This window comes from Pezoporus wallicus, unplaced genomic scaffold (assembly GCF_028554395.1).
Source record: "Pezoporus wallicus isolate ANWC-B61680 ecotype Strahan unplaced genomic scaffold, APGP_CSIRO_Pwel_v1 contig_5552, whole genome shotgun sequence".
In the NCBI taxonomy this organism is placed as follows: Eukaryota; Metazoa; Chordata; class Aves; order Psittaciformes; family Psittacidae; genus Pezoporus; species Pezoporus wallicus.
In genome coordinates this window covers 4,682,980-4,707,989 of record NW_026640754.1, presented here as the reverse complement: position 1 = coordinate 4,707,989, position 25,010 = coordinate 4,682,980, and the positions used below count along the sequence as shown (strand labels likewise).

General features: G+C 43.5%; 1 protein-coding gene across 7 annotated transcripts in view; it reads right to left on the bottom strand.

Moving 5' to 3' along the window:
• Nucleotides 1–1,429: 1,429 nt before the first annotated feature.
• The window catches only part of IRF2 (interferon regulatory factor 2), a 42,108-nt gene continuing 18,527 nt past the window's right edge, over nucleotides 1,430–25,010 (bottom strand). For 3 of the 7 annotated variants that reach the window (XM_057420386.1, XM_057420391.1, XM_057420387.1), the window contains exons 3-10: nucleotides 24,048–24,140; nucleotides 18,595–18,694; nucleotides 17,827–18,003; nucleotides 16,648–16,694; nucleotides 12,805–12,916; nucleotides 9,114–9,278; nucleotides 4,126–4,172; nucleotides 1,430–2,784 (exon numbers count right to left, since the gene is read on the bottom strand). In XM_057420386.1, the coding sequence (XP_057276369.1) occupies nucleotides 2,473–2,784; nucleotides 4,126–4,172; nucleotides 9,114–9,278; nucleotides 12,805–12,916; nucleotides 16,648–16,694; nucleotides 17,827–18,003; nucleotides 18,595–18,694; nucleotides 24,048–24,140 (1,053 nt within the window). In that variant the 3' untranslated portion in view covers nucleotides 1,430–2,472. Of the gene's footprint in view, nucleotides 2,785–4,125; nucleotides 4,173–9,113; nucleotides 9,279–12,804; nucleotides 12,917–16,647; nucleotides 16,695–17,826; nucleotides 18,004–18,594; nucleotides 18,695–24,047; nucleotides 24,152–25,010 lie in introns of all 7 variants that reach the window. The other 4 variants (XM_057420390.1, XM_057420392.1, XM_057420388.1 and 1 more) reach the window with 3 other exon arrangements.

Here is a 25,010-nt window from a genome sequence, read left to right as displayed (position 1 = left end):
CACTCCACCTTGCAGCTCCCAGCCCTAACCACAACAGTACCCTGACGGCCAGCTGCAGGGCAGGGAACTCACTACATGATTAAAGGGATTCATGAAGCCTTGCTTGAAATATTCAAGACTTGGTTTGAATAACCTAGTCCAAGATCCTGCTTTCAACAGAAGGTTGGACTCAATATGCCCCAAGGGGTTCCTTCCAGCCCTGGCTTGCCTGTGACCCTATGAGGTCCCTCCCTAACAAACAAGGGCCCATCATCTTACAAGGGGATAAGAGATGCTGATCTTTACTGGGGCTGTTTGGAAAAACTTCCAAAACCCAAAGCAGATCATGTCGAGAATATATGAAAATCAATCCAAGTGAGCCCCCAGAACAAGACACAGCAGCCAGCCATGAGCCTCATAACCCTGCTGGTGAAGGACTAGGGATGCTGGAGACTCACTGCAACAACCCTGTGCACACACACAGGCAAAAGCTCCTTGAGGAAGATCAAACCTTGTGGCCACTGGAAGGGTCAACGCACAACCATATGAAAGGGACAGAGACCAGAAAGTTTACGTAGCATGGCTGCAACCAGTAATGCTTTTCAGCCTCAGTTCAAACACTGCTCGTGGCTTCCTCTTCCTCTCAACCCTAACCAAAGCTCTAACCTTGCCTTCCCAGCCTACCAGGCTGGGGGCTGGCAAGACTAAACTGCAAGTTTCACACGGACTTGCGATGAAATTTAGAATCCTGGCACCAGGTTAAGAACACAGCAAAATCTGTTTGGTTTCCCTTTTCAATAGCCAGCTGTGCCAGTGATATCCCGAAGCGTACAGCACTTCACAGAGTTCATGGCACAGCCTGACCACCTCCACCATCAACCCTGCAAGCCACTGCACACTCAATTAAATACTCAAGTTTCCCCCAATGAACCCAGAGGAATCACAATCTGTCATCACACTCTAGATGTGAAAAGCCTGAGGGAAAGTTTATCTGACCTCTGATTCGTTCCACTAATAAGGAGTTATTGCCTGAAACTCTGCAAAAAGAGATTTTTCTGGACAAGGAAACTGTAAGCAAGCTTAACAGAGATATATGAGGAATGGGGCAAACACAGCTGAGCCTGTGTGTTGGGTGGGTGATGGACTTTCACAAGATTCCTTCCATGAAGTGACATGCTCAAAGCCCAGCCACAGAATAACAGCAGAAGAGGCACCCCAACTCCCAGCCTCTGCACGTGAAACCAAATTTGAGTCCACCACCTTTAACCTCTAGTTCCTTTTTCTGCCTTGAGTTGCCTGGAGTTGCACTTCCTACCCTGTTAGATGGGTACTCCAGAAGTTGTAAAGACAGCTCACACTATTGCTCACTCCAAGAGGGTCTCACTCCTCTGTCAAACCCATGCCATCTGGGGCTTCTGAAAGATTAAAAAAAGAGAGACCAACAAGAGGATTATTAAAAATTTAACTATATACCATATTTATTATCAATCCACAGGATAATCTGATTGCTACATGAGCTCATAAAAGCTATTTCACCTTTACAAAATTAAAAACAAAAGAAATGTGCCACAAGGATGTAATAACTGCTGATAACCAAGGACTGAATCTGAAAATTATAAATTTGCTGTAGAAAAGATTAAAAAAAATTATATTCACTTTAGAATTTTACTTTGAATAAAATATTCCCCTGTATAAAAAATAAAAAAGCTTGCTCTGGTTAGAATTATTTTTCTTCTTCCTTTTTAAATCTGGGAATTTGCATAATATCTCTGTAATAGGTTTCTTTTCTTTTTTCCTATTGTACCACGCGGCATTCAAGCATAGCAGATTAGAAACAAACATGATAAAAGCAGTCTTAAAACATATGAAATCCACATGGGAAGTTTTAACTTCCTTTCCTTTCCTCTATTCTTTAAAGACACTTTAGCAAGAATAGCCTTGGAAAAGAATACAGGTGGGGAGGGACCTTCAATGTGCCATTAAGTAGAGCAAGGTAATAAAAGGCCTTTTGTAAGTGCTTTCTTAATAAGGTGCAGAAGCAGACTGCAACGTTGCTAGTACTGCACTATGTACAATATTCACAATAGATTTTTCTTTATTTAAAAATATTCCAGCTAGTTCACATTTTCTCTTCCATTCCGAGGCTTTCAGTTCCATCACAGCCTTGACAGCAAGAAGCGCAGCAGCACCACTTCCCCTGTGGTTGGTTGGTCCTCTTATGAAACACTGGAACCTGCGAGTGAGCCAAAGTTCTGGGGTTGTTTTCCTACATAGCAACCTTGGAAATCCACCTGGGTTCAGGTGTACATACTGACGGCTGGAGTCCTGAGTTAAAAACACTCTGGCAAGCAGAGTCGGACACAGCAATGTTTTATATTGCCAAGGTTTTACCTTAGATTTGTCTTGTGTGCGCCAAGGGATGAACCTCACCTAGAGAAACGTAAAATACAAAACCAAACAAAAGAAAGCTAAAAAAATCACACTGTCAAAGGCTTAGCAGCTCTTGACTCTCGACTGGGTGATGTCTGATGTTTTCTTGATGACGCTGGCCCGTGTCTCGCGGTCTGGCCGGCTGCTGCTCGTGGAGGCTGTGGACACTACTTGTTGCAGAGGGATGTCTGGGAAAGGGGGCCAGGAGCTGTTGTAAGGCAGTGGGCAGCTTTCTTCTTTGATGGTGACCTGGAGGTCAGGCTTGTTGGCTACAAAAGTCGCCATGCTCGGAAGCATATGAGAAGTGTTCCTCGTTCCCAGATTGCTGAGATACTGTTTGCCTTCAATGTTTCTCTTATGCCAATGAAGTCGTCCCTAGAAAAGTGGGGGAAATAGGAGGGAAGACTACATGAGCAAATGCAACTTTGAGAAGTGCTCTGAGTAACAAGATGAAGACAGAAACACTCACAAATTGCACAAGAATTACCCCATCTCTAAAAGCATAAGGCTTTTAGAGCCTCTGGCCACTGGCTTTGAATGCCTTTGCTCTCAGACACTTCCCTTTCTGAAGTGTGCTTAAACCCTAGTGGCTTGCCAGCACTCAAGAGGTTCTGCCCACTCTTCTGATGGAAAATAAAGGCCTTACTCCCAGTATGCTGGACACAAAAATAGACATGGATGACCAAACACTTCAAACAAAAGTGTCTCGTTCATTACCAGAGACAGTATGCCCTTGCCAACAGGCAGGCAACAGAAATCCAAGACCTCTCAAGCAGCACCACCCAAATTTTCAACACAGTTTGGCGAAGCTGCCAGGAAAATCACTGTCACTTGATGGTGTGTCCCCTATCACAGGCAGAGGGTCACCAAGGAAAGATGTGCCTCCAGTCCTTTCCCCATCACATATGCCACAATGGCATGTTCTGTCAGATGAGGTTTGGGGAGTCATTACTGGCAGTCTACATATGGTCTTCACCCTAACCAAGGCACAAGAGACAAAGCAAGAAGGTCAGCTGTATTGTTACACAGCTGCACACAACCTGCACTTCTCCAAGAGCTCAGGGGCTTTCTGAGGGCACAGCAGGAGAGAGATCTGCAAGAGCCCTCCTGCAAAAATGCAGCTGCAGCACAGGGCTTCTAAGTGCCCTCAGGGGACTCGTGGCATCTAGTGTACTCATGGAGATCAGCAGGTCCGGTCACTTGATATCAGCCTCAGAAGAAAAAGGCAAGTTCTGGTGTTGCAAAGGATCTTGTTCCACTGATTGCTTTCACCCAGCAATACCCAAATGAGTGCTCAGGAATGTTTTTTGCCTCACATATCTCAAACATTCAAGCTGCATTTCTACTATACGTGTAAGCATTTCCTCCAACTGCAAGAGTTCAGGAGCCACTTAAGGAAAACAAAGTGAGCACGGTTTCAACCAAGATGAAATGCTCACTACCCAGCAATGTCAGTGCATCATATTAACAAACTAGCTGGGACTATTGATGGCTCTCCAGAACATCTTATGATGAAAATTAATCTCCTTGTAGTTTGGACAGATGAGGAGGAAAGAAATTGTACAGATTCATTCTGTGACAATCATCAAAATGTCTGTCTCCCTTGAATCTTCCTGGCTTGTTTTTCTTCCCCAGCTATTAGGAGGGGGAAGAATATCCCAGGACACTGTTCTTGAGACATTGCTCCAAGGTGCTAAAATCCCAGAAAACTCTTACCTCTGCACTTTCTTCATCACTTGGAACACTGTCCGTTGTTTCGCTTTCTGTCAAACAAAACAAAACCAAAAATGAAACTTGCACTATTCTATCTACAGTAGCAAAATCCAGCTCAAGAGATCTGATCCATTTCCAACAAGTAGAAGCAAGCAGAGTCAAGTCAAACAACCAGAAAAAAACGGTTCACAATAGAGATCCAAGGGCTAGACAGCACAGCTGCACTGAACAACTGAGGTAAATTTACATGGTTATCACAGTTAGCATGGCTATACCGTGGACAAGACAGCAATGGAGAGGGATGAAGTAGATTTGTGCATTCTGAGCAGAAGGAAGAGCCTCTGGCAAGCAAGGATGCCCCCTCTTCCTGCTTCAGGCCTGGCAAAGAGCAAAGTTCTGTCCAAATCCTTATTTTATCTCCCTTCAAAACCAGCAATAACTCCATCCCAGAGGAGATAAGTGTGTTTTTGTTTCATGAACTGTTATCTCAGCCTGCCGCCTCAAGGGCTTGTTGTGACTTCTGGTGCTTCATTACTGTTATACTTTGCTCTCATTTCACTTCTGCCACCCATGCCTGCGCCCCCCCCATCTTATTTCTCAACTCTTCACCCACCACTCAAGCAAGAAGAAATGCTGCTTTCTCCAGCCCCATCACCTTCCTCCACTGTACAAGGCCTCCTTCACCGTCCTCACTTCAACCAGAGCACAAACACAGGAGCACACAGCTTCAGCAGGATAGCCATTCCCCTGCTGCTGTATCCCTCACTTGCAGAGGAGACTGAAATCCAGGAATTCTGGCTGTATTTTCAAGCCCATGTGCGTCTGAACACAGGTCTCCCAGTGCCTGAGAGTCAGGCTCCTGGCCCAGGGGCTCTGCGCCTCTGAGACAGGGCACAAACCCCTCTTTTCAGAACCAGTTTTGAAGCAATGGCTGCTGCCTTCAGCACAGCTGCCCAGTGCCCAGACCCTCACCCAGGAAAGTGGAGGCTTGGACTGCAGGTCCCCTTCAGCTCACGGGGTTCTGTACCCATGTGTCCTGTTTCCTAGGCATGTATCAGGCTACCCAGAGCATTTGAAAAAGCCGCACCATGGCTGAACAGAGAGGGCTTATCCACACCTTAAGCCAAAAGGAACACAGAAATTACAAGGTTGATGGCATAATGTGATGAGTAACTGTAGCAGGTAATGAAGCTCTGAAGTCCCATTTTCTACTCTCCATTCTGCATTACGCATTTTAGCCCATGCAGACTGCTTTGCACAGCCCCTGCATCCTTGTGACCATAAACCATGATCCTGCCCTCCCAGAGAGCAACCTGATGCTGTGCACTGGACGTAAGTGCTAGGGGTGCACAGACTACCGTGGATTGTGCCCCTCCACATCTTCAGAGATACTGGCAGTGCCTTGCTGTTCTCTCAGGCTAAGCATTAGGTTTAGGCAGAGGGTTGTAAGTCAATAGTCAGACCTCAGGGTCTAAACTGCATCCAGTCCTTCTGAGGTGAGGTAGCAAGCTGCTCCAGACTATGACTTCCAAAGCCAGTACCTCCCCTACACCAGAGTCTCTGCCGCAGCATGCAAAGGAGCAGTCTGAAATGTTGAATCTAACTGTGAAGTCCTGTGAAGTTAACACTCTACAGGGCTTCTCACTCACTGACCCAGGTAAAGAGAGATGTGCCAATGTGATTAATCTGGCTAAGTAAACTATACTGGGGAGAGGAGAGGCAGAAATTAATCCATGTAAAGAAAAAATGGCCCCAGAGATAGAATCAATAGAAGGAATCCACTTACAGACAAAAAAAAAGATATTCCTTGACATGAAGAAACATGTGGCAACAAAAAAAGAGTGATGCAGCTGAAAAGGAATCTATGCTTGGTGTTTATACATAACAAAATGCTGAGCAAGAGATAGCACTACAGTTAGCAAAGCCAGGGAAACTAATCACTCGGGCATGGAAAGTTAGGTTATTTCAATCACAAAGATTATTTGAATCAGTGTCAAACACAAGAGGAGGCTGACAACAGCCCTGGTACTAAAAAAATGACTTTCACAGACATCAGCAGAAATATGAGAAAACTCACAAGGGCCACTCACACCATTTGCCTGAGTAACCTCAGAAAGGAGCTAGAGGTGGTTTTGAAATAAAACAGATTTATGCAGGACAGCTGAAACCTCAGACTACTTTTTGTTATTTTCATTTCAGAAGAGCTAAGCTAACTGTTCCAGCACAGCTGCTATGGTCATATTCTTTCCTCCCATTCAGCAGTAGCACCTGACAGAGCAGGCAGCTCAACCCAGCAAAACCATGAGCCTCCTGTTGTTCTCACAAGGGTTTGTGTGGAACAAGACAAAGCCAGAAATAGTCACAAGATGTCCTGTAAGTTTCAGGGTTCTAAGAAACCATAGACCCCTGTCTTCTCTCCTGCTTCAAGGACAAATGCATGCTTCAGAAATAAAGGTTCACAGAACAATTTGGGCTGGAAGGGACCTCAGGAAATCTATAGCTCAACCTGTTGCTCAAAGCAGGGCCAGCTATAGGACAGGGTTGGGTTATTTGTAACCTTATCCAATCAGGTCTTCAAAACCACTAAGGATGGAGGCAGCACAGCCTCCCTGGGCATCCTGCTCCACTGCCTGTCAGTGCTTGTGCTGAAAAACGTGACATTTTTTTCTTGTATCCAGCTGGACCAAGTTCTTTTGCTTCAGTTTATTCCTGCTATGCCTCATCATCCCACCACACACCACTGTGAAGAGCCTGACTCTATCTTCTCAATAACATCCCTGAAGGTAGGGGCAGGCTGCTATGAGGTCTTCAAAACCGTTTCTTCTCCAGGATGAACAAGCCTCAGTCCCTCAGTATCTCCTCACAGAGGGAGTTCCAGCCCTTTATCATCTGGTAGCCCTTCCCTGCACTCTCTCCCCTTTGTTTGTGTCTTTCTTGGACTGGGAGGCTCAAGACTGGACCCAACCCGAAAGTAACGTAACTACTGCTGAACAGAGGGGGCTAATCACTTCCCTGGCCATGCTCCTGAAAGTTGGTAGCCTTCTCTGTGGCTAGGGTGCTCTACTGTCTCACGTTCGGTTCACTGCCCACCCGCCTTGTGCAGACCTGCTCTCCATCCCATCAGCTCCAGCCTCTACTACTGCAAGTACCTCCCAGGTACAGGACTTGGCATCTGTCCTTGCTGAATTTGGTAAGGTTTCTGCTGGTCCGTTCCTGCAGTTTCTCCAGGTCTCTGATGGTGGCCTTGCCCTCAAGCATAATGACTGTTGTCCCCTCTTTGGTATCACCTGTAAACTTCACAAGTGTGTACCCCAACACCTCTTCTGCTCACTGATACATGAAACAGGACTTGGCCGAGGACTGACCCTTGCAGTACTCCACTTCTTACTGGCCTCTAGCTAGAGTAACCAGGATCAACAAGAACTGCCTTGAGATGCATTCAGAAGTATGTCAGTGGCTTGAAATCATCTCAGTGTTAACCGAGTTATGGGCTAGCAGGTCCTGGTATAGGTTAGGCCAGCCGAAGGTCACCAGGATACTAAGACAACATAAGAGGATAGCAGAAGTACTTCATCCATGTCTCATTTTCCTTATGCAGGCTTGCTGCATTGACTTTAGGGGAGGTAGCTCATGATTTGCTCATATCAGGGTGGTTCTCCTGTCACCAGACCACCCTTCTCTATCATCCCAGCCCAAGCAAATACCATGACTTCCACAAGGCCCCCCCTCCCAGCTGCTAATAAGTCAAAGCACCCTCATTCCCTGCCTTACACTTTGCAAAGCTCTTCTAAATGCTTTGGCCATTACAGACTAAACACACTGGGAGGCGTAACTGGTTATTAACATGTGTGAGACTAACATTGGAGGCTATTCAAAAGAACATAACATTATTCACTCGGACCCAAAGATAAAAATTGATAAATATGTAATTTATAAAATGTATCTGGAAGTAATTTCAGCCTAATGAGTCAAAGGCAAAACCATGTGTAAAATAGTAAATTGCCTGGGGAACAATTAATACTTAAGTTTGCTTAAAAATATGACGTTTGTATTTCTACCCTGTCTCCCGAGGTTTGCAAGTTAGCAACATGTTAAAAAAGGAAGGACAAGTTGGATCTGAAACAACTTGTACTTTTAAATGTGGCTTTGTCCTGCTTTCTATGGAAATAAGGCTTACATGATTGCAGGGACTCTATATAGTCCACATGTGCATTTATGTCTGTTCTGCCCTTACAACTTCTGAACATACTGTTGGACTTGGATAAGGAATAAATGAGTGCCAAAGGCTCTGAATTTCCTACCAGTTTAATGAAAATAAGGGGCCCTGGGCAAAAAAAGAGAAACCATTAGCACCTCCTGACTGGGAGCAGTGCAAGGGGAAAGCTTGTTATCTCACCCTTTTTTAGATATCAGTGAACCCAGAAGGAGGCAGATGTTGGAAGCCAGATGTCCACAGCTCTGCTGCTCTCAGGACCACTTGTTATCAGCCACTACATGGCTGTTCTAGTCTGCAGACTACTCGTAACAAGACAGATCTACTCCCCCAGGGCCTCAGCTCCACGGCTACATTATACAACATTAGTGCAGCCCTCAGCACTCTGTGTCCACTGCGGTAGCACTGAGGAAACAGGCAGAAGAAAGGCAGAGAAGACCTTTAATCCTTAGTAAGTCAGGGGCAAAGGGAGCACACTATATCTGCAGCACATAATTTGTACCACTGAAAACGTCCCTCTAATAAAAGATGAGAAGACCTCTCTGCATTACATCTAAAAAGGTTCTTTTTCCATTAGTCACAGGCTAAAATCTGCAGCTTACATTTCCCACCTCAGATGTGCAGAGTTGTTTCCCCAGGTGGAATGAGGACTGTGAGTTTTTGAGTTGCATTAAAAATGCAGAATGTGGATGAATATATATTTCTACCCTGGAAGAGCCTCCTTTTACTCAGTGTCTTCCAGACAAAAAAGAGTGTAAAGAAATGCTAGAATGCTTACCTGCATAGGAGGAGACAGGGGAGATCTGCAGGGGGTACAGCTGGCTCATGCTGAGGGGCTGTTCATCACTTTCTGTTGTCACTTCTACTACCTGGCAGACATCAGGAGGATTGGCAACTATCACCTGCTCCTCGCTGCTGCCATCAAGGTGAGGCTGTCCTACAACTCAGGGTTAGAAATAAAAATTGATTACTCATCACACCTCAATCCCGCTGGATCTCTAAGAGTCTGTCCTTGGAGAACACTTGGTATGTGAGTGAGTTCAATTTTGTCTCAGCACTCTCTTCCATGCCCATCATCTGCTTTCAATGGCACTTTTAAAGGAAACTCATGTGACTGACTTAGTTTCTATCACCTTCAGAGACCTCTGTTTCCTGACTTGTGATGACTGAAAATGCCCAGCTCTCCCCTGGCTCTCACACATAACACCCTTGAGCCCTCCTTGGCATTCCAGCTATCCAAAAGCTTTTGCAAGGAAGACCACAGCCACACTCCTCCTCCACCCATAAATGTGGTCTCACCAGGACATACAGACCACAGCAATCTCTCCTGATCTGGGAAAGCATCCTCACCAAGCAAGCTGCCAACATCCCATGGCCTCTGGATACTGCTCTCGTGTAAATTATGCACCACAAGACCAGAAATGGCATGCAAAAGCTGGCCACATGGTCATCTAAAACATGACTGATTTATGCATGACATGGATCTGTGAAAATTTTCTCCTCCAATTAGATTATTATTTTCACTCATCCTTGCAATACCACTGATAATATGTGGAAAGACAGTTGTACCTGTAGTCTGCAATCCCCATGGTCTGTGACAGAAAGCTACAGTCTGGTTAGTTATTAAGAGAGGGTTTTCTTATTCCCCCAGGTACCTGCTATTTAATACCAGAGGAACATAATTAATTTCTACAAAGTGAAGGCACCATGGATGATTTGCAAGTGCCCTGAAGTGCTTTGCAGACATTAATTGTGGTACGCAACACCTTTCTGAAACGGGAATAATCCAAGGTACCAAGAAGCTACTGAGTCAAAGAGTAGCAAAATCCAGAATCTCACTTCTCTGGAGCTGCTTTAGACTATTTCCTCTGTCTTGTACAACTCCCCCATTAGCCCCAGCAATACGAACACATGACAACTGCATTAATCCAGCACAGAGCAGAAAGTCACTATTAGGTCAGAAGACTGCATGGTGGTGGAGCCATCTCAGAGGATGGCGAACCTGAATCCACAGTTGTTCAAGAGAAAGGGAGGGACTATAGATATTTTTTCACTGGAGCATAAAACTTCAAAAAGAGCGATCTTCATACAAACAAACTCTGTATAAACATGGTGCTGTGTTGTTAGAAATTCAGACAATACATTTTTCTCTAAACCCATGATTGGAAAAACGCAGGCAATGAAACCCAGTGCATCTTGAAATTCTTCTGTTAAGTAATACAAGTACTCTAATTATTAATTTTTAAAAAGTCAAAAGATAGCATCTGCTCCTGGATGAACTAAGATACATATACATGAATGCACATGTATATACACACAATCATTCCTGCCTTCTATCATTTGACAAGGCTAGAACACAACTTTTCAAAAGTGACAAGTTTTTCTCCCAGGGGAAAGCTGCCTATTATTTTACTTTGTGAACTGCCTTGTAACCACTAGAAAATCCTCCAAACCTAGGCATGTATTTTATGATACAATTCCAGCATAAAGAAAATCACATAAATACTGGAGAGTTGTTGTTTTTTTTTAAAGTTGAATCACTACAATTACTGGGATTTTGTTCCAGACGTTTTATTTCAACTCTATTTCACCTTTCCTGGTTCTGAAACAATCAGTCTTTTATTGAGTGGGGTGCAGGGGCAAGAGCGCACATACATAGAGTGAATTTTTATCTGGGTGAAACCAATATTGTGCAACCCTGTCAGGGTATGACCAAGCCATCTGCACTGCTTTATCTTTCTCCTCAATACCTGACGAATTCTTACCCACCCCAAGAGATAACTTGCACAGCAAAAATTACTGCTCACTTGGGCAATATGCTGCAACTTCCCATGAACTGCAGGTATGTCAGAAACACTACAGGTGCTGTTTGCCTCTCCTCTCATCCAGTTGTCTTCCCTCCTTTCTGCAGAACAGATCTATTTCAGCCTTTTCCCCTATTTACATTAAAATCCCAATTGCAATCCTAAATAAGGACTTCTCTCTCCAGCCTGCATAAGCAGCACACTTCATAAGCCATTAAACAGTGGATGACATTTACCCACCCAAGCCTTGCTGTCTTGCCCCTGAAACTGGACTCTCTGAGTCCAGAGGAAAAACAATGCCCTCAAGATGCAAATTCAGTTCTGTTATTCTGAATCTCTTGCTTGGTTTCCACAACAGACCTCTTAGATGTTGATGCTGCTACTATGAGTCCTGCCCTGTAAACTGTTGCTGAGATCTCCTAAGGTGCAACATGCATTCATCTCGTCATAAAATCATACAGGAGTTTGGGATTCACTGTACTGTAGAAAACCAAGGTGTCTGCAGCATAATGACTGTATGATGTTAGTGGGTTTTGGGGAACACCAGGTATTTTCCAAAGACTACTTTTAAATAATCTTTGTTTGACTTTAAGACTGTAAAATAAAGCAAAACTTCTTCCCTGGGACTGCATAGTGGCCTTGGGGGTGTTTCAAATTTCTTAATGAGTCAGTCAGTAAACAGGAAGCACTAATAGCACTATAGTGCTATCCCTTCAAGTTATAAAACTCTGTGACAGCCAAAGTGACAACTGTGTTCTAACACTCTTACAAAGCAACAGATGATTAAATGAACTGCCATAAAGAGAGGAAGACTACTCACAAACTCTTCAGCCACAGAAGTACTTGAGGGGAATGACTATGCAAAGCCTTGCAACCTACGAAATGGGGATCAAAAATAGTCACTGCACATAATTTCTGCCATCTCTACAAGCAGAAGACTAACATATCTTTCAAACACTTGTTCGTCATATATAAAAGTGTAATTCTAGTAAAAATGGTATATGGGTCACATTTTTATGAGCCCTCACTGCTGTGACAACCTCAACCAAAAAGAGCTGTCAAAAAACAGCCCAATTAATTCTACTGAGAACCAATTATTCATATGCTGAGATGACAGCTAATTCCTAATGTACCAGTTTCTAAATGCAGTCTTCACTGATCCTTGTTGTTAGCTCAGTGACATTAAAAATTAACTCTGCTACTGAGGTTCCAGTAAAAAAAAAACCAAATCCCTCACTCTTGCCTGCAGGTTTAATCTCCCAAATGAAACAGTACCCTATACAAACCTTTGCTCTGAGCAATGGGAAACCACAAGCTCACTACAGCTTAACTCCCACATGACATTGGCTACAGTCTTCTCATAGCTGAGGACTACCCTGTGGAATAGGTTCATGTCAGGAAAAGCCACCTGAGCATGTCTATAAATGTTTTACTCTGGAGGGGAACCACCACACCGCTACAGTGCTGCTGCCTCTGCAAGATGGTGGGGCTGACCTGCAACCAGGACCTCATGTGGCTCAGGCTAGTGAAAAATGGGTCAACTTGACTGCAAGCACAACCTTCTCCAAAGTGCAAAATGCTGATGGCAGCTGAGTCTGGCAGAGTCAAAAGAGTTCTGAAGTCACCTGTATGCTTAGCATGTAAGAAAAGCATAGAAGTACTTACCTACAAAGTTCACTGTACTGTCAACTTCATTTTTTATACTGGAGGACAGCAAATAGTCAGAAGTGACGTCATTTAACCCATTAATCCCAAAAGATGATTCAACTGGCTCTTGCTAGAATGAAAACAGTACAGTTGGGTCAGGTTTGATTTATTTTAGGAGCCTGGACTCAGTTCATCTCTTTGTTCTGTGCCAGTAATAAATCATATTGCTTCTGCCTGCCATTATACCTCCTGCTCTCTGCTAGACACGGTCTTAGAATGACTATTTTGGTTCACTGAGAAGAAGCCAGTCTACTCATTTCCAAACCTTCTGCTTTGAGATGAAAGCTATTTTTAATGTTCAGATTTAGAGTGAGCCTTCAGAGAGCAAGAAATCAATGTGCTATTTACTACAAGAGATTAACATTTGCAACAAACAAGGAAGAAACATTGCTTTAAAATGATGCTCTGTTTAATATTCATCCTCATTCCCTTCCAAACACGCTGTATCTCTTACTGAAAGCTTCTGTACAGCAATTACTAAATCCTAACCTTAATTTTTCTCTGCAGCAAGCCTAAAAGCAAACCAAAGTGTTTACACTAAACACAGCCTTTTAGATTGCATCATAAACATTACCACAGGGCAATAGCGTTGGGAAAACACCACCTGTTCTACATAGACTGAGCTGTCTACAAGATACATCTCTGTAGGTCTGGTACACTCGAGCAGGAATCTAAAAGAACCCCTCCAGAATAGACACCAAAATGTTTAATTCCACAAACTCAGGTTTTCTTTAAAGAGCTATAAACACATCTCAAGAATTATCTACAGGTCCAACTTCCTCCCTGGTACTGGCTCCCTTACAGGGTTATCGGTTACAAAGTCTAAAGTCTTCTCTTACCCTGGTCCGGCTATGCCAGCCCTGCAAGGCAAGTTTTACCTTGCTGCTGACCCAGAGACACCCACAGAAAGGTGCAGGGCTGCCAGTTGGATGTGATGCCACACCATGCTCATTTTCACTGCTTTAAAGCATTTCGGCAAGAGAAGGGCAAATGTGAGCCGCAGGACTTGTGGTGCCAGCCCTTCACAGTACTAATGATATGAACTGTTATCACAGGGAAAAAAAACTGCGGACAGCATGACAGGCCTTTCTGGATGCCACATGCTGTGACTGTGATCCACTCAAAATGAGCTGTCACTTCGACACAAGTTTGCACCTTCCCAGCCATCAAGTGAGGCAAACACATGCCCAGTCTCCCAAGGCCCTTCTGCAAATCACAAATGTGCAAAGCTAGTATTAATGGCAACTAGGTATTTGAGGAGCCGCACCAGCTGTGTTGACCCACAGGTCAAAGACCTGGAGAGCTGGAAAAGATAGAATTAGCTGCTATTGATTCACTGAGGATCACAACTGAAGAGACAGCTAGGGCTGTATGCTGCAGCCCTGAGCCTCTGGTGTTGTGCAATGCCCCAGTAAATACAGCTGCCCCATAGGAATGCTGCACATGCAGAACTTTGCTCAGCTTTGCTGAGGCTTGGTTTCCGTGAAGTTTATTCAGTAGCCCCTTTCGAGCTGCAGAAACAAATATGCATCTTGGAACTTGGGTGATGATGCCAGATCCGCAAAGAGGCTTGGACACTGGCACAGCTGGTGTTAAATTACCTACATTTTCAGTGTCCAGACGCCTAGCCTAAGCTAAATACATGAGGAAAGGTGTCAGAGTTGAAAAATGTCTCAATAGGGACCTACATGCATAGTCAAAAGGATACATCTAGGATAAGGCAGGCAGCTCATTCCTTTGAAATGTTTCAAAGAGCTTATTTTTATCTGGGCTATTTAGACATTTACGGCTTTTTCCCATTGTCAAGAACTCATTCTTTCAATGGAGAGACACCATTTGCCCAGAAGCTCAGTGGTAAAGAGACATTTGTGAGGCAGGAAACATGCTTGCAGCCCCCACTGCCTAATGCAGAGCAGGGATTTGGTAAGACCCAGGTCTCTCACATCCACGGGGACAAGCAGGGAGCACTCCAAGCATGCTGCTCAAGCTCAGCAAGGTCTGGCAGGGCTCCTCACCCTTACCACTGTTGCTGTGGGTGCACACAGGGTGCACCAATGGCAATGCGGGAGCTCAACATGAGACTCTTGCTATGCTCAAGTCCCTTTGCAGATCTGTACTTGGATCCTCATCTTCTCCCTCTGCTGATATTGCCCCATGGCAGTTTACCAGGCAGATCATGGAGCAGAATCCCACTCAGCTCCACTAAAGAGAGGTTTTTACAGTAACTGCAAGACATTCAATGCAAAACACACAATTTGGATCTCAGGAATTCACATCACCAAGCAAAGCAATTATAAGCAGCTTTTAATGCTCAGAAATGTGCATTTGCATTAGTTTATCCACCACCCTTCTCCACTATTAAAGCTTTCAACATTCAATAGTCAGTCTAACTGTAGCTGAGCAGGGAAGGAGCCCCTGCTTTAAAATCCAGGCATATCTGGAAGCCAGCCCGTGTACACCTTTGTCAGAATAAGGGGAAACAGACAGGAATACTACCTGGCCCCAGCTCAAAGCCCACAAGAGCCAAGTGGCCATACCACAGTCACAGGCTGGTGAGCTGTATGCTTGTAATAGGTATCACTAGTAACTGTCTGTGCTGGAGGCATGGCCAGCTCAGCTCACTGCTCCCGCATCACCTGGCTAATGCTTCTGTGCAGCTCAGGGCAACCAAGCAGGAGGAAAGTGTTTCCAAAAGCTGTGAGCATCACCCCGCCAGCACCTACTCCCAGGTGTAATGCCACATGTACTAATCTGCCAGGCATCACTGGGACTCCCTCAGCAATGACTATTTGCGAGATTAATCTTAATGAAGAGGACAAGATCATTCAAGCACCTCTACAGCTTTTAATGCATTTAATATTATATTTCAATTGAAAGTAAGATTATGAAGGAGGGGAATTAGCAAACTGCTACTGTCAGCTTTAGCAGGCACCACACACTGCTCTGCTCTGACCAAAGGAGTTTACTGGCTCCGGCCAAACACAGGCTACCATCAGTCATGTTATAACAAGCACATGTGGCTGCATGACCCAGGTAGGATGGTTAAAAAGTGGTTCCTTCAAAGCAATTTAAAAATCGCAGGATTCTGACATGCCCTTCTGCAGCAAACACAGCTGCTAGGTGCAACCCAAAGAGAGCAACTTTACTGAAGGCTGAAAGCAAACCTTTGCAAAAATATAAGGCAGACGAAATCTTGCCTGTGTGTAATACTGAACACCTAGTAGAGGCGCTCATCAGAAGTAAGAAAGCTAGAAAACACCATGCTTTGTAGGGAAAGGTAACGTCAGTCTGGGTCCATGCTCTGAACAAGCAGGAATCTCCAGCAGTGACTTTACACCAGGAGCTTTACACCTGAGGTCTTCTGACTGACAGAATAGGAACAGAAGCAGCAGCTCTGGAAGAACTCTCCTTTGCCTAAAAGAAAATGCATTTCCAATGCCTTACACACAGCAATTAATTGCTCCAAAAGGTAGCTCCATTGTTCAGAAGCATTCCTTCCATAATTACTGTATTTCTACTTACACAGACAAACAAAAGGCAAATGTATTGCTGCAGCTGCCAGTTTTCCAACCTCCAGGCATTGTAACACAAGGGCTGTGTCAACTGATGACGTCAGTCATGGCTTTAACCGCCTTCACGTTTAAAAAGAACCCAAACATCCCATGTAACTGTAGCTACTTAACCAAGCCACAAGCATGAGAGATTTGCAAATATCCGCCACAATAAACTATTGGGGCTATTAAAAAAATTTGCAACAGATTGTTTTCACAAGCTCTGCACTATTAAACAGCCACTTCTTACCTTAATTTGTTTGAATTTGTCATCCTTCTCGGGCTTCGGTTTTTTTCCTGCAACAACAGAGGAAGATTTCTTAAAGTCCTGTGTACTGCGAGTTATCCTTCACACTTTGTATATTCACCAGCAAATAGCCCCAAAAGGTGCCTCAAAATGGCAGCCCCTCCTAGGAAAGTGAGAACACACTTTGCTTGATTTTAAATCCCCTAAGGCCTGGGCAGTCAAAAATTCACCTTGAACATTCTGGCTTTGTGGTTTGTTTTTAAAGGGCTACAAAAAAAGAACTATGATAGGACTGAGGAAATCAAGGTGAAAAATGTGGAAGAATGACAAACTAAGCAGCAATACTGTAAAAAAAAGAAGGGGGGGAATATTTAAAAGGGGAAAAAGCTAAATGTATGTCTCATCACATTTGTGACACTCTCACTGCAGCTATAAAAAAAAAGGCAGATTGTTCATTGATATAACATGAAAAGAGATCACAATAAACTTCAACAAATATTTTTGTGAACAGTTGTAATCTGAGGGGGATGGTGTATTATAATTCATGCACAAGTATTTTATGCAATCATGGTGACTTGAGAATCACAGAGCTTACAACCTTCACACAATGTCATGTGCCTTGGCAGACCCTCGTGTTGCTGCCCTGCTCTGACCTGACAGACCCTGATGTGGAAGCTCAGACTTGCTACTGCAAGCTCAGCTCTACCCCACTGTTTGCACAGACATGCCCCAGGAATTTCTCCAATCTCTCTAATACAAGATAGCACTGAGAATTAGAAACGTTTGCAGCCAAATTCTTTTGCTCTCACTCACACATAAATTTAGCCACACAGAAAGGGCATGTGAGAATATATACAGGGCCCAAAATATGTCAAGAGTTTATAATAACTGCTACAGAACCCTTTCCTGATACAGCCCCCATCTACAGAATCTCAGCTTTCATGATGAACTTTTCTAGTTCTCAGAGCTATGAGAGGAATCTTACCACAGTGGGACAGGTTACAGCTCAGGGAAACTAACTGAACGTAGCCCATTTTTCATACAGCTGTTAGGAAGTTCTGGGGAATATCAGGATAAAAATGTTCAGCTTCACACAGAAGTAGAACTGGCACATTTTGCAGGCCCCACAATAATAACAATGTCCCCACCACCATTTTCATGTCAACAAACTCTCCCCTCTACCTTTTTTGGAAGGTCTTTCAGATAACGGCAGCATCCGGTATACCCTGAAGGCATTGTTTCCTTTCTTTATACTTTTGTCCTTTACTTCTTCTATGTCAGGCAGAGAGTTCATAGCACAACGGAAGTTTGCCTTCCATGTCTTTGGATCGGGTTTATCTACTCCTGACTGGTATTTTCCTAAGCAAGAAAAGAAAGTTAGGCACACACGACTTGCAACTGAGAACCTAAGGCAAATTAATACAGTGTAGGTTAACGTCAAGCTGTCAGCCTTCGGTTCCCATGACAAACATTTACACAATAGCTGAGGATGCAAGACAGTGTTGTGATCTTATTCCCATGCACATTTCTAGACCACACGATGAACAGTTTCTGCTCAAGAAAGACCCAGGACACTGCAGCTCAGATGTGACTGCACAACAATGTGGAAAAGCTTGCACAGCATTTACCTTATGCCTGGCTCAAATCCATAAAAAGGCATATAAAGCTCAAGGGCCCGAGTCTACAAAGTGCTGAGTGTGCTCACTGACTGACAATTTTGTTTTTAATTTAAATCAACTAAGTTTTACCGTGTTCCTCAATGCAACTGAGTTATGGCACTTCAATAAAGCCGGAGAGTATTGCACACCTTGAAAAAAGCACTTAGCCTCCCACAGATCTAGAAACTTAGATTCACTTTCTGTGTGAGTGCAAGAAAAGACAAGAATGAAAATGTAACTTTAAAGGGAAAACAACGTGAAAATCTGTCCTACAGAAAGAGGGTTCCAATACCTGTGTGAATTGCCCAGTTTCTAAATAAGGGAGCATCTTTTTCAACGTCCCACCCATGTCTTGCAGCATGCATCCAGGGAATCTGAAAAATCTTCTTCTCCTGGAAGGGAAAACAAACAGGAAATGCCAACACTGACTGACTTGAGTGATCTTCTGATAACTTTAAGTCACTTATTTAAAAGCACAGTTCCAGCATCTGCAAGTGTTTTGCTTCCTTCTAACCCAGTGCTGTTGTCACTGAAGTCAATAGGAAAATATCCACTAGCGTCACAGAACACGGAATACAGCCCTAAGTATACGAAATACTCAGAAGCCCCTTCATGAATGATGAGCCTGGCAGCTTTCCAAGCTGACACATGGATAAAACATGCAGTGCTGCACATTTCTAAACATTCAAACAAAGGCTAGTTTTGGCAGCACACTCTTATGATTAGAAAAATTACATCTGAAACTAAACAACAACAGGAACACAGCAAATTCAAGGGATTTAGCATTCAGCCAGTAAAATATTAGGATGCTAAAGGAAAGGGATCTCTCTGCCAAGCAAATGGATATATGAATCTATCAACTGTGCACATTTCTCCAGCAGGGATAAAAAACATCAGACACGCATCTGAAGGGGTGGCACTGAAGACAGTTGAATGTATTTTACTTTAGAGACTTCAGGCCAAAGAGACATGCTTTTAAAGGAATCCAAAGGAAGGCTTTTTCTAAAACTATTTTTTAATACACAGCATGCAGTTAAACCAGGACATGCCTTACGTAGTGGAAGTATAAACTGATTCCCAGTGGGATCAGAAAAACTCATGGAAGATAGTATACTGGTGACTTAACAATGATAGTTTTGGGATGCAGGTCCAGCTCTGGAAGACCAAGGGCTTTCACAGGGTGAACAGGATGTCTCCTATACTCATCCCACCAGCACTTAGCATACAGAATACTGGGCCAAATGGATGCTGCATCAGATGTGCTTGTATGTCATACAACACCAGAACAAATGTGTGCTGATCCACAGGGCTGATTCAGAACTCTTCATGCTCATTTCTGCAAAGCCATATAGAACTTTGTTCCACAACACTTGTTTTTCTTCCCTATTAAGGGGAATAATTATCTGCCTTCATATGCAGGCATATTGTGCTATAAACACTGCAACTACACGTTTAGATCTACTTGTCAGTCTGTGAAAAGCACTTCCAGGGCAAAATGTAGCCTCCTCCTGAGGAGGCCACCTAAGCCACGCCAACTGAACTGCACCCTAAACAAGCTTATTTCTCTCCAATGACAGCAAACAACTCTAGACAGGCAGCTCTCATTTAAACGACTGCATTGCAGATGTCAGTGGTCGGGTGAGATGAATCCTTTGACCTTTCCCCTTTCTCCAACAACCACTTTTCTTCCTTGTCTGTCTGGTTAATATTTCACATGTCAAGGTTAGGTTTATTTCCTTTCCTTTCCATGTGATCTTTCCTTTTTTGCTCCTGCGTTTTGTATTGTCCTTCAATACTTGTCTTCAATCCTTTCTCTCATTTACCTTCACTTATTTGGGATTGCATTTTTCCCTTCTTGCTTGGCTTCATCTTTTCTTTAATTTGCTGAAAGCACAGACTTAACACCTTCCTCATTGCCTTTCAAGCCCTCACACTCTCATTCCTGCTCTTAATCTATTCCCATCACTTCTTTCATGTGCCTTTTGCCTCCTTACTCTTCCCCCGCTGTACAATTAAATCATCCTATAGAGATGTTCTCTTCTTTCCCCAAGCAGATTTGGTCTAAGGAAAGCCTCAACCCCACTATCCTGTGGTCCACAGCACTATTGTATTCATCAGAGCTAGAATAACTTCATTGCCTTTGCTCTCCCACAGAGTATAATGAACATGGAAAAAAATCGTATTTCCAAAGAAAACTATTTCTATTAACAAGAACTTTAAGAATTTACCAGATTAAAAAGTCTTCTCATGCTTGGTGACAGGGAGAGGACTGAACAATGCTACAAAATGCTACGGAAGTTTTATCACGGGGTTCGTATTCCATATGATAATTGAAAAAATTCTATAAGAACTAGCAGACTGAACAAGACTCCAGACATAGCATCCTGCAATCAGCAACCGTATTTACAGCTTCAAAGGAAGGTGCCAGGACACTCTCAATGGCATTCTAAGTGCTCATTACAGTGCTTCTGGTTATTACAGAACGTTACGCCCAATCCCAGATGTCTTGAAGCGGACGGACATTTAACTAATTATAATATAAATAACAAAATAAGAGAATCCACGTGCATTGTGATCTTATAATACATACATAATTTTACTTATCTATACAGACACTACAGATTTTCTTATCAACTATCAAACATCTAATCTTCTCTGAAACCCTGCAAGACTGCTGACTGTAGTGGCTATGTGTTCTGCTTTAGTTCATCTAGATGCTTTCTATACAAATACTAATTAAGATTTCATACATTAGCAAACATTTACCCATCTCCTTCTTCAGTTAGTGCTTTCTTATTACGAAAAGTCTCATCAGTGCTTTCTCTTAAGCCTTGGAAAACCATGTTCCACCTGGTAGAGAACTCCATCACTGGATATCTGTGTAGCAGTCTCGTATTTCCATTAAAAAATTAGCCACACCTAAAGCCAAAAGCACAACCCACAAAGCTTTTGCAGTGTAACAGGAATTGCTACCAATCTCCAGTGAGGACATCAACACGGGAAGGTGTCACATTCTTAGAAATAGCCAGGAAGTGGAAAGTAATATCAAACATTTGCAACCCTAGCATTGTAAAACGCTCCAAGCAGGTGAGTGAGCATGAGATCACATACTAGCTACAAAGTCATAGGACAAATTTCAAATAGCGGCATCTGTCTGGAGGGCAGTACTCCAAGCATCCATCAAAGCAGCAGGCTGCCCCTCAACTCTTGTTACAGCTACTCTGAATGTTTCCACTCTATTTTCCTTTTCCAGCTCCACGAGGAACACTGACTTCTCATCCCCCTCCTCACACCACCTCTGCCCTCTACTGAACCATGTAATTTCCTTCACACCTCCCAGTTCTCTCTCTGGGAAGGTAAAGAAATTCCCTTCCTCCCTCATGTCATCCAGCAGGATAACATTTTCATCAGTGAGGTGCACAGATCTTTATTTTTTAAACCCTACAGAGACAGGTCTGCTCTGGAGGGGGCACAAAGGAGGTATAATGTGATCAACTGACAGTCAGGGAAGGAATTAGGTGACTCACCTGTACCCACTTTGTCATTTTTAACCAAGAGAGGTTTAATTCCTTTCTCAGTTTGGAAAAATTCCCCTGAGACAGCCGGTGACACACCCAGAAAGGTGATTTGTTTCTACAGTATTTAAATCTTACTTCCTTAAAAGCTGCACACACACAAGTGCCATTCTCTTGCTAATCTGACCCACCTCTTCTGTACTGTGAGCTGTCCTTTGCCAAACTCTGTTTAAAACACACAAACTCCCAAATCCTACAGACTCCAGAGTTTATTCTCCGAGTAAAGAACAGGCTGTGATACACATGACACTGTATCACTGATTCCATGCATGGCTTTGTTTATGGTCAGGATTTACAGCAAAAATAGAAATATTTTTGGTTTAATGATTCATTGTTGGAATGAATGTTTAAACATTTTTAAACAGAAATACTCAGAAGTGCAATTAGCTTGCTGAGCACAGTAAAGACAACCCAGAATGACGCCAAATCAGAGGGTAGAAGTGGGGAATCCAACTTCACTAAACGTCAAGGCAGGCCACTTAGCCTGGTATTCTCTTCCTGGTAGGAGCCAGGGCTTTGTTTTAGACAAAATAATAAAAAATTAAAAATACTTTATTTGTGAGAAAAGCCTTGGTCAGTATAGACTATGCTAAAAACAAAATCTTCTACAGATTCTTGCATGCTAACAGTTTATGCCAGAAGTAGAAAGCAGAACCCCCTGTAACAAGATCAGAGACATACGAACATTAACCAACATGATGTGCCTTGCAAAACGCCTTTATGGGCTGGTGGGCCGAACTTGTCAAAATGAAGCCCTTAGCACAGCAGCAGTGTTTTCACACTGTGGAGCAAAAGAGGAAAGTATGTTCCCAGGGTGTACTGAAAGAGGTTACATGAACATAACCTACAGATGATATAATATTTAAGAGCAGTATGCTCAAATCTGAAATACTGTGCCCTATTAAGGACAGAGAAATTACTTCAGGATTGGGCAGGAACGCTCAACAAAGGATGGCAGAGATGGGCTGTCAGCAGGAGAGACCTGACACCAAAGTAGAGATACTCGAGGACAAGAATCCATAGGGACCTGAAATGTGGGACTTAAATTACAAGGACAACAGCAAAAACTGATCTCTTCTTCCTCTTCATCTGTGACCCCATTATGCAAGAACAAAGACCTACTCAAATTCACAGGGCAGCTAACTAGGGAATGGATAAAGCAATATTTATTTACCCAGCCACAGCACGTGAGAGTCGCTGATGCAGGAAGTTCCTGAGAAACAAAATTTGTAGCTGAAATTTAAAGGGCTCCTGAAAATTTTATAGTCACAAATATTTCTAGCTTTGAAAGCAGTAATCTTAATTGCCATTTTTCAGCTCTAAAAATTAACACCTGAGCACCACAACTACTACTACAGGGAGGATACCAGACTAAATGGGTGAGTATCTTAACCAGAGTGGCACCTCCTGTTTCTGCACCTGATTGTGTGCACTTCCACCCATTTTGATAATAAAGTAGCCTCTGTAGCCCAAACTGTTTCATGCTTTTCAGTGTGGCAAATTGCTCTCCTGCATACCACATAACATATGCAGTACTTCAGGGTTTACTGCAGTTCAAAGTCTCAAATACACTCCCTGGTTTTATCGAGACAACTGAAAAATCAAACTGAGCACTGACATTTTGGAGTCCACAGTAGTGATCTCCAAGTGTTTAGAGCTCTCAGCACGAGCTCAGGACCAGGAATATTAGGTTTGGGTCTGGCAAGGGAAAAGTCACCCCATTTTCTCCCAGGTTGAGGAATATCAGAGAAGTCACACAAGCCTGAAACACGAGATCATTGCTTCAACTCACAGTCTAACACAGAACATAGCTTTCCACCTCAGAGGAGCGTTTTGTTCACATCCCTCTGACGTTACTTGGTGAGCAATCTGTTCCCAGCTTAAAAAAATAACCTAGTGGAGTCTCTAGAAATGCTCGCTCCAACAACAAAGAGTTAGAAAATGCTTTCAAAGGAGCCACAGATCCACCAGGCCAAAACAGGGTGCCTCAGATCTGGCAGGCAAGGCTGGAGGAACAGGTTCAGCAGGAAGCATTCAGCTTTGCCTTTCCTCCCTGTGTCACCCCTTTGAAAACCAGGAATGAGCTGGTTTAGCCATCTAAACCTCAGGCACTGCTATAAAGTCCCTCTTCAGCACACGAACACATGCATGTGCATGTACCCCCCCTTACCTTATTTAGCCATTTCAGCCCCGGTATCCTGTTAGAGTTGATTTGCTCTTCCAGCCAGGGGCGCATCCGCATCCTTTCGACAGGCATTGTCACCTCGGAAGGAGCTGCAGTGAACAAGGGACAAGTTTTCCAGGCAGAACTCCCAGGCAGCTCCCCCATCTCTGCACAGTACAGACTTATCACAGCTTTGCAGGTATAAAAAAATTGTAACAGTGGCTCTGTATCTGTGCTGGAGCCTCCCCAAAGAGCAACTGAGATGATAAAGCTTTCTCTATGGCAGAAAACACTCTTCTGCTATGCCAGGATTAGGAAAACCTTCACCTGAAGAAGATGCATCATAGTCACAAAAGCTTGTCTGCAGATACAGGCAGAATACCAGAGGCCACAAAGAAAAATAATTACACTCCTGTAGAGACCTCTTTGGACCATGTACCCGCATTTGCACAAGACCTTTTTCTGACAAGAAAAAAACTGTAACAAAAATTCACATGCAGAAGGCATCAGCATCACTGTGCTAGCTAAAATGATGCACCTGCTAATGAGAGTGCTTTTAAATGGCCGATTCTGTCCCACAAATTTAAATAAAATTATGAAAAATACATTTTAAATCACAGCAATTCATAGAATCACAGACTGGTTTGGGTTGGAAGGGACCTTAAAGAAAATCTAGTTCCAAGCCCACTGCCATGGGCTGGGACACCTTCCACTAGACCAGGTTGCTCAAAGCCCTGTCTAACCTGGCCTTGAACACTTCCAGGGATGGGGCAGCCACAGCCTCTCTGGGTAACCTGCACCTGTGTCTCGCCACCCTCACAGTAAAAAATTTCTTAATATCTAACCTAAATCTCCCCTCTTTCAGTTTCAAGCCATTCTCCCTTGTCCTATCCTTTACATGCCCTTGTAAAAAGCCCCTCTCCAGATTTCTTGTAGGCCCTATTTAGGTATTCGAAGGCTGCTCTAAGG